Genomic DNA, 9,894 nt, shown 5'->3' with positions numbered 1-9,894 from the left:
ATTTTCCCTCCCTGGTATCATGTGACTCGTTAGTGTTACAAGGTTTCAGGTGTGAATGGGGAGCAGATGTGTTAAATTTGGTGCTATCGCTCTCACGCTCTCATACTGGTCACAGGAAGTTCAACATGGCACCTCATGGCAAAGAACTCTCTGAGGATCTGAAAAAAAGAATTGCCCTACAAAATGATAGCCTGGGCTATAAGAAGATTGCCAAGACCCTGAAACTGAGCTGCAGCATGGTTGCCAAGATCATACAGTAGGTTAACAGGACAGGTTCCACTCAGAACAGGCTTTGCCACGGTTGACCAAAGAAGTTGAGTGCACGGGCTCAGCATCATATCCAGAGGTTTTCTTTGGAAAATAGACGTATGAGTGATGCCAGCATTGCTGCAGAGGTTGAAGGGGTGGGGGGGGGAGGGGGGTCAGCCTGTATATATACTGTATATATACACACACACAGTGGGTATAGAAAATACACTTTGAAGACACAGTCTTTGTTTTAGCCTTCCTGTATCTACTCAGTGCAAGTTATAACATCCAAGTGACAGATAGAACACCCAACATGTCAGTAAAAAAAAAAAATTAAAAACAATCACAGAGTTGGAAAAGATAACCCCCCCCCCTTCTTTAATGTCAGTATTTTGTTGGACCATCTTTTGCATTAATTACAACCTTTAGTCTATTAGGATATGTCACTACTAACTTTGCACATCTAGACTTTTCAATATTTGCTCGCTCTTTGCAGAACTGCTTAAGTTCAGTTAAATTGATGGACTGCAGTCTTTAAGTCATTCCACAGATTTTCAATGGGGTTTAACCACTTAACGTCTAGCCACGTAGACCTACGTCGGCTGACTTTGCGTGGTTATTCCGGGATGATGTCTCTATCTAAAGGCATCATCCCGGTACCGTTGTTTGAAGCCGACGGTCGGCTTTCCGTCGGTAACGACCGATGCGGCTTGGGAGCCGCTCGATCGTTACCCGGGGGGGGGGGAGGGGACGTCCCCCCCCTCCCTCCGCCTTCCGTGGCTTTGCTCGGGGCTCCCGTCCCACCGGGAGCCCCGAGCACCCAGCCGGCACGTCCGCCGGCTGGATGGAGTCCCGATGAATGCCGGAAACGGCATCGATCGGGTCTCCGATGACGTAACCCGGAGGCGGCGTCCATGACGTCACTTCCGAGTTACTGTGCTGCAAAAGGCTGCAGATTTGAAAAACGGCTGTATGCAAAAATGCAGTTTTCGGCGTTTTGCATACAGGGAAGTTTAGTGGAGGGGTCTAGGGTCTTTTAGACCCTCGATCCCTCCATAAAGTGTACCTGTCACTACATATTGGTGTCACAAGGGATGTTTACATTGCTTGTGACAGCAATAAAAGTGATCAGATTTTTATTTTTTTTAAAAAAACCTGTAATAAAGTAAAAAAAAAAAAGAAAAAATAAATAGGAAAAAAAAAAATAATAATTTAGCCACCCCCGTCACCGTTAGCTCGCGCACAAAAAAAACGTATAACCAAGTCGAGCCGCGAATGAAATCGCTGTTCAAACCACACATGTGAGGTATCGCCACGATCGCCAGAGCGTGGGCAATCATTTTAAAAAAAGAGCTACACTCTAACTCTAAACGGGTAACCGTTAAATAAATTTAAAGCGTCGCAGATTGAGATCTCTATTGACCGTAGTTTGTCGCCATCCCACGGGGGGGGGGCGCAATTTTAAACCATAACATGTTGGGTATCTATTTACTCGGCGTGACATCATCTTTCACAATATACAAAAAAAATCGGCTAACTTTACTGTTTAGTATTTTTTAAATGCAGTGAAATGTGATTTTTCAAATTTTTTCAAAAAAAATGGCGTTTTAAAGACCGCTGCGCAAATACCGCGTGACAAAAAATTTTGCAATGACCGACATTTTATTCTCCAGAGTCTTTGCTAAAAAAATATATATAATGTTTGGGGGTTTTAAGTAGTTTTCTAGCAAAAAATACTGATTTAAACTTGTAAACAAAAAGTGTCAAAAATAGGCTTAGTGGTAAAGTGGTTAAGTCTTGGCTCTAACTAGGCCATGCAAGAACATTCACCCTTTTTACCTTCAACCACTGTGGTCGTTTTTGCTGTGTGCTTTGGGTTGTTGTCATGTTGGAAGGTAAACCTTCTTCCCATTGACCACTTTCTGGCAGAGGGCAGCAGATCGACCTTACCTCTGGCCCCTCCCCTGACCCTGCCTCAAAACAAATTGCAGTTTTTTCTTCAAGTTCCGGGGCCACATGGTGAAACGGTTGTGGAAGTGATTGGGCGGCTTCAGAGTTGCTCATATAACTTCCACATAAAACCTGACAGTTTCCTTTATAAATATACACACACTCCTGACAGCTGACCCCTGCCAAGAATGTATGTGTTTAAAAACATGTTTGCTATGTGTATTGTTACTGTAAACCTAACTCCTATTACGCCATACTTATTTATTTGCATCACCCAAGAAAATATTAAAGCTATATTTAGCTAAAATTACAACAACCACTATTAGCAGACACAAATATAACATAACTTGCATAATTCCTGCTAAATCTAAAAAAAACTATGTTAAATAAAAAAAGATGGGATGAGAAAAATATACAGGCTGGGCAGTTGGAGCTCAGTGATCAGAGAGACAGAGAGAGAGAAACAAAGTTACAATTTACAAATAAACTCCTGAGCAGAGATAAGTGCTGGGAGGGGGGGGGGGGGCACATAAGGGAGGGGGATTAGTGAGGGACAACTGTCTCTTTCTCAACAGATAAAAGCTGATAGCAGGGAGAGGGACAGATCAGATTCAGGTGCTGGAGGACGATTTCTGTATTTGTTGTCCATCACTAATCCCCCTCTCTGTGTGGGCCCCCCTGTGTGCTCGGGCCCCCTACAAGAGGGCTGGTGCCCCCCCCCCCCCTATCAGCGGCCCTGCATGCTTGCACTAAGAAACTTCATATACAGTACTTAGAGATAATTGTGTTCTATTGACATTGATTGTACTATTTTCATCTCATGTAGAACAAGTCAGTTTATTCTTGGAGCTCCCGAAGAAGCATATCTGCGCAAATCATGTTGAGCAGGACTTCAAGCTGGATCTCACCACCCCTTTAAGTGGTTACCCCCCCCCCCCCCCCGTACCAGTGTGTCTCTGTATCATATCCTTATATCTATCCTACCTTTTTGGGGAGTTCCACTCTATATTGGGGTTGATGGTGGCAATAAGAAATTGTTTAGTTATATGTGATGTAATATGGACATGAAGTTTTAAACAATATTTTTATTAATAAAATATTTATATTTTAATGATATTCTAGTTGTGCTGTGCCATTAAAGTCCATTTTTCTCTACTACAAACTCACACTAGTCAATTAAGGACGAGGCACTGTTTAACATAATTATGTGCACAGTACCACTGTGTTGACATAAAACTTTGATCTGATATTTCTGTCATATTCTGTCTTGACTGTTTCATTTTTAAATATGACATACTATTAGAATGTTTCCTGGGTGTATTCTGATGTAATTCAGACGCAAAGCTTTGCGAAAACAGACAAAACTGCATTTAAGTGTTATATTATTCATGCATTTTAATGTTGTCACTTTGAAATGTTACACCTACAGTAAAATACAGCTGCCCACTAATATATTACCTACATGAAAAACAAATATTGTTCAACCTTCAGTCAATATTTCACCCTACATCACCACCATGCTACTACAGTGTAGTTTGGATGCAGAAATTCACTTTAGTAGTTTTAAAAGCTGCACTCAAGGCACCCAGCTAAATACACTAGTAAAATACAAAAATATGAATGGGTTTACCTGCCACAGTATTTACATTTCTGCCCAGCCAGTATGTGTATAGCAAGCTTTAAGATGGCCACACATTTTTTTCTCATATTATGCCATTGATGTCATTCATTATTCTCTGTTATAGTTGGGCAAGATAGAGCTATCTAAAAGAAACACAAGCCAGAGCGCTATATGGAAAATGACCACAAGATGGTGCTCTAATGTCTCAATATGACAGTCCTCTGTGGTGAAATCTCACAAATAAATCATATGTTCAAAAAAAATCCAAGATTAAGTTAAATGTTAATTAGAATTTAAAGATGGCATCATAAGCCTGTAGGGTAAAATAATTAAAAACTGTAAGCTTGCATGATGCGGGGAGAGCATAAGATGTTGCATACCAGCCCATGGAGGTGGAGGAAACCCCACCTATGACGGTAACCTGGTAGCATGCCATCCAAGCCTTGTTTTGGTCCAGTGGTTGTGGCATCCTCCCAGCCTATTTGGTCGCTTCAGGCCCACTGTGACGTCACTAGCGCTTCGTGGGTCGGTGGCTGGCCACTGCTCCCCTTACCCATCCTTTGGTAAGCCCCCCCGAGCCTCCCACAATCTCCCCTGGGCATATCATCGATTGAATCATACATTAACTGTCCTCCTGGGTTTCCTCCACCCCATGGGCTGGTATACAACATCTTATGCTTTTTCCCCCACCATACAGGCTTATGCTAGCTTACCATTGTAAATTATTTTACCCTACAAGGCTTATCATGTCGTCTTTGAATTGAAATTAACATTTTATTTGTTTTTGAATTTATGAAGATATGATTTTTTTGTGAGATCTTACCCATAGGTGTGCGCAGCCTATTGCATTAGGGTGTGCACCCCAAAGTTTAAATACACATGCATGTGTTTGCCTACATGTACATGGCCCCCGATACATTACTCTCCCTGCTGGCAAAGTGAAATAGAAGTGTGTGGCACTTCTCTTATGGCAGAGCAGGTCCGAGGGAGATCTTTCCCATCTCCTCACTGGCAAACAGAGCGATAATGCTAATGTGCCCTAGGTGATTAGGGTGTGCCCAGGCACACCCGGCACACCCTGTGTGCACGCCTATGATCTTACCACAGAGAACTGTCATATCCATACATTACAGCACCATCTTGTGCTCATTTTTCATAAAGCCCTCCAGGGTGTGCGTTTTTTTTGGATTGTCATTCCACAACTTCATGTGGAATAGTCTGAGCAGCTGGGTTAGTGACCTTTCTTTGGCTACATACCCTCAATCACAAGCTCTTAGTGCCTGGATGCTGGTAGTTTCAACATAGAGATATATAGAAAGTAACTATCAAGCATTAACCTCCCTGGTGGTCTGATTATGTCAGAATTTCTGTGCTAAAAGCAGTACATTGTTTTGCGTGGAAATCTGTTGTTTTATATTTTAAAACTCACCTTCCCCTGCGATCCCCCGCTGTCCTCCAGCCATCGTCCGCTTTCCTCCCCCGCTGTCCTCCAGCCATCCTCCTGCTGTCCTCCCACTGCATGCTCAGCAAATGCCGACACCTGTCTTCTGGTTCCCTTCCCTGCAAGCGTTGCGACCCCGGGGGGGGGGGGGGGGGGGGGGGGGGTTGGACCAGCGGGGGGGTTGGACCAGCGGCAATTTAAAAAGTGTAAATAAACCAAATGACATGATACATATATAGTTACAGTACATAGTTTGTGAGGTTGAAAAAAGACGAGTCCATCCAGTTCAACCTATGATGTGTGTGTGTGTTTGCTGTTAACCGTACATTGTATACCCCTGTATGTTGTGGTCTTTAAAGCGGTTGTACACTCGAAAAAAAAAAAAAAAACCTGCAAGACAAAGGCATAATGAGCTAGTATGCATCGCATACTAGCTCATTATGTATTACTTACCTTAGAACGAAGCCCCGACACGGACCCCCGGACATCGCTGCGGGCGCTGCCATGATCCCTCGGCGTCTCTTCCGGGTTCGGCGGCTCCGGCGCTGTGATTGGCCGGAGCCGCGATGACGTCACTCCCGCGCATGCACTGCATGAGCGGCTGCATGCACTGCAAATATCTCCTAAACCGGCACGGTTTACCAAAAGGTAAATCTGAAGGAAATCTAACCACAAAAGTTGGATAGTGTGTATCCAGCTTTAGAGGCGCCTCTCCCTTTGTCTATAATGTCATTCATAACTCCTATTGACCACCGATCTAGAAGTATGTATTATGACATAATAATAATAATACTACAATAGCACCAATAAAAACAACAAGAAATAATGATACAAGTTTTTTTTCTTAACAGATTTTTTTTTTTAAATCAAGCATAAAAAAAACTTGAACACTAAAAACACTAAATTACATTTTTTAAAATCATTAATAATAAAAAAACGTTTTTGTTTTGTTTTGTTTTTTATTGTTGGAATGCAGAGAGGTAGAGTTGGCAGTGTTGGAGAGGCATGGGGCTGGCAGTGGCCGTTGTGGAGTCCGGCCACCAGTAGATGGCACCAGTTGCCCAGCAATGGATCAGCCGATGTGTGAGAACCTGGAGAGGAGGAGGAGTCCGGTCACACATGTGCAGTAATAGCCGATCTGGGGACAGCAGCATTCAGCTCCAGCACACGGACATATCGCAGCTCTCTGCCCCTTCATCTCCCACACGATGCCGGTGACCGAGAAGGACCTGGCGGAGGACGCTCCATGGAAGAAGATCCAGCAGAACACCTTCACCCGCTGGTGTAACGAGCACCTGAAATGTGTCAACAAGAGGATCGGAAACCTGCAGACCGACCTGAGCGATGGGCTCCGACTGATCGCCCTGCTGGAGGTGCTGAGCCAGAAGAGAATGTACAGAAAGTACCACCAGAGACCTACCTTCAGCCAGATGCAGCTGGAGAATGTCTCTGTGGCCCTGGAGTTCCTTTAAAAGGAGAACATCAAACTGGTGCCCATAGGTGGGTCACCTCCTTCCAGGTGCCCATAGGTGGGTCACCTCCTTCCATGTGCCCATAGGTGGGTCACCTTCTTCCAGGTGCCCATAGGTGGGTTACCTCCTTCCAGGTGCCCATAGGTGGGTTACCTCCTTCCAGGTGCCCATAGATGGGTCACCTCCTTCTAGGTGCCCATAGATGGGTCACCTCCTTCCAGGTGCCCATAGGTGGGCCACCTCCTTCCATGTGCCCATAGGTGGGTCACCTCCTTCCATGTGCCCATAGGTGGGTCACCTCCTTTCAGGTATCCATAGGTGGGTCACCTCCTTTCAGGTGTCCATAGGTGGGTCACCTCTTTTTAGGTGTCCATAGGTGGGTCACCTCCTTTCAGGTGTCCATAGGTGGGTCTTCCCCTTCCTTGTGCCCACAAGTGGGTCTTCTCCTTCCTGGTGCCCACAGGTGGGTCTTCTCCTTCCTGGTGCCCTCAGGTGGGTTATGTCCATAATTGGGTCAAATCCTTCCAGGTGTTCATAGATGGGTTGTCTCCTTCCACATATACATGGGTGGGTTGTGTCCATAGGTGGTTGTCTGCTTCCAGGTACCCATAGGTAGGTTGTGTATATAGTTGGATCAACTCCTTCCAGGTGTCCATAGGTGGGTTGGCTCCTTTCAAGTCCTATATAGATGGGTTTGCTCCTTCCACGTACTCCAAGGTGGGTTGTGTCCATAGGTGGGTTGTCTCGTTCCGAGTACTCATATGTGGGTCGTCTCCTTCCAGGTGCCCATAGGTGGGTTGTCTCCTTTCAGGTGTCCAAATGTAGGCTGTCTCCTTCCATGTGTATATAGGTGGGTAATTTCCTTCCATGTACCCCTAGGTGGGTTGTGTCCATGAGTAAGTCACCTCCTTCAAGGTGTCCATAGGTGGGTTGTCTCCTTCCAGGTGTCTATAGGTGAGTTGTCTCCTTCAAGGTGTCCATATGTGGGTTGTCTCCTTCTAGGTGTCCATAGGTGGGTTGTGTCCATAGGTGGGTTGTCTCCTTCCAGGTGTCCAAGGGTGGCAAGTACTGAGAAAGGACTTGGTAAAACTTCTAATTAGGGTTCTGTCATTGTTGTCACCATCTTCAGAGCCAGGGACCTGAAGGTTAAACCCAAGCCATGAGTTCATTCATTCCTGGCTCATTGACCTATCGTGTTCAAATAGTATTTTGTGTTACTTGCATTAAAGAGGTTGTAAGCCCCCCCCCCCAAAAAAAAAAACCCTGTAGGACAAAGGCATAATGAGCTAGTATGCTTCACATACTAGCTCATTATGAAATACCTTAGAATGAAGCCCCCCGCTGTGCCGCCCGCTCACCAGTTACATGGCCGACATATTCGGCCATCCTGCTTCCCGCTTCCGTCCTCCGGCCATCTGATTGGCTGGAGGTGCGATGACATCACTCCCGCGCATGCGCACGTGAGCCGCTGGTCACGACACAGGGCTCTGAAGGAACGGCACGGGTGGCTGTTCCTTCAGAGTGCATGCTCCGATGATGTCATCGGCTGCATGAAAAGTAAATATCTCCTAAACGGTGCAAATAGGAGATATTTACAGCAGGGCTTGACAAATTTTCCTGAAATCTAGGAGCCAGCTAAAAAAGTTAGGAGCCTGTTTTTTTTTTTTAACGAACAACCAAGCTTTATTTAATAAAACGGATACTAAATTTACACATAAATACGACTAGAACCCCACTCTCCTCTAGAGCAATTGGATGAAAACACTGTCTGTCTCTTTCCATCCGATGCCATCTGATCCGATCCACGGGATGGATAGAAAATAGAACCACCATCCCTCTGTTTTTGGCGGACAGGATCAGATGGCGGCAGATTACTGCTCCATAGAGGAGAATGAAGGGTCCAATCAGGTCTGCCTGAAAAACTGACAGGCGGACCTGATCAGACAGCCCGTGTGAAAGGGGCCTTCGGCTGTGGCATTGCGATGAGGAAAAAAAAAAAAAAAGATTATATATATATATATATATATATATATATATATATATATATATATTTTTTTTTTTTTTTATAATAATTGGAAAAAAAATTTATTTTTTTTATTTTTTTTAATAATTAAAAAAAAAAAGAAAAAAAATATTATTTAGTTTTTACATTTAAAAAATAAATTAAATTAATAATAAATAACCACACTCCCTGTCAAAGGTAACTAACTGGACAGGGAGATGGTAATGCATTGTGAACAAACAGGCAGTAGAAACAGTAATTACAACAGTCATTACTCCCGGCCACCACAAGAGGGCGCCAGTTCCCCATTGGAAGCCTCTCCTCTCAAGTAGGCCGAAAAGCCGAGGCCTCAATTTTCGGAAAGCCCGGAAGTCCGTGCGCGGAAGTCCGTGCAAAAATGACAGGACACCTTCTGCAGGGCACCCCAGGAGCCAGGTCGCTAATTCTAGTCGCAAATGCGACCTGGCGCCCGGGTTTTGTCGAGGCCTGATTTACAGTACCTATAGGTAAGCCTTATTATAGGCTTACCTATAGGTACAAGTTATAAGAGAAGGTTTACAATCACTTTAACCACTTCCATTCCGGACCGTTTCTGGCACTCCGCTCCTACATGTAAAAATCATCTTTTTTTTTTTTTGCTAGAAAATTGCTCAGAACCCCCAAACATTATGTATGTTTTTTTAGCAGAGACCCTAGGGAATAAAATGGCGGTCATTGCAACTTTTTATGTCACACAGTATTTGCGCAGAAAATTTTCAAACAATCGCAGCAATACCTCACATGTATGGATTGAACGCCGTTTACATATGTGGCCGCGTCGTACGCATGCGTTCGCCTCTGCGTGCGAACACGCAGGGATGGGGGGACTTTACATTTTTTTTTTTTTACACTTTCCCTGTAGGCATCATTCAGATATTCCCATTTAAAGTCCTGGACGTAATATCACATCCAGCAGTAACGAAGTGGTTTATGAGCCTTATTCTCTGTGTAAAGCCTATCTATCGTTTTTTTTTTTCCATTTTGCCCCTCCATCTCCGGCATCATGCCGGTGACCAAGAAGGACCTGGCAGGGAAAGCTCCATGGGAGAAGATCCAGCAGAATACCTTCATCGGCTGGTGTAACGAAGACCTGAAATGTGTCGCCAAAAGGATTGGAAAC

At 44.5% G+C, this 9,894-nt stretch overlaps 1 protein-coding gene across 1 annotated transcript; it reads left to right on the top strand.

Annotated features, from left to right (window-relative positions):
• Window positions 1–6,315: 6,315 nt before the first annotated feature.
• Window positions 6,316–6,733, top strand: LOC309561892 (filamin-B-like; the record flags this gene model as incomplete). Its single annotated transcript, XM_082265955.1, has 1 exon — window positions 6,316–6,733. Exon 1 carries the CDS (start codon window positions 6,470–6,472, stop codon window positions 6,731–6,733), a length of 264 nt encoding a protein of 87 aa, XP_082122081.1. The 5' UTR covers window positions 6,316–6,469.
• Window positions 6,734–9,894: the final 3,161 nt, after the last annotated feature.

The sequence above is a fragment of the Pelophylax lessonae genome, assembly GCF_965119305.1.
Source record: "Pelophylax lessonae genome assembly, chromosome: 8".
NCBI classification, from domain to species: Eukaryota; Metazoa; Chordata; class Amphibia; order Anura; family Ranidae; genus Pelophylax; species Pelophylax lessonae.
This window is presented reverse-complemented; position numbering and strand designations above follow the sequence as displayed.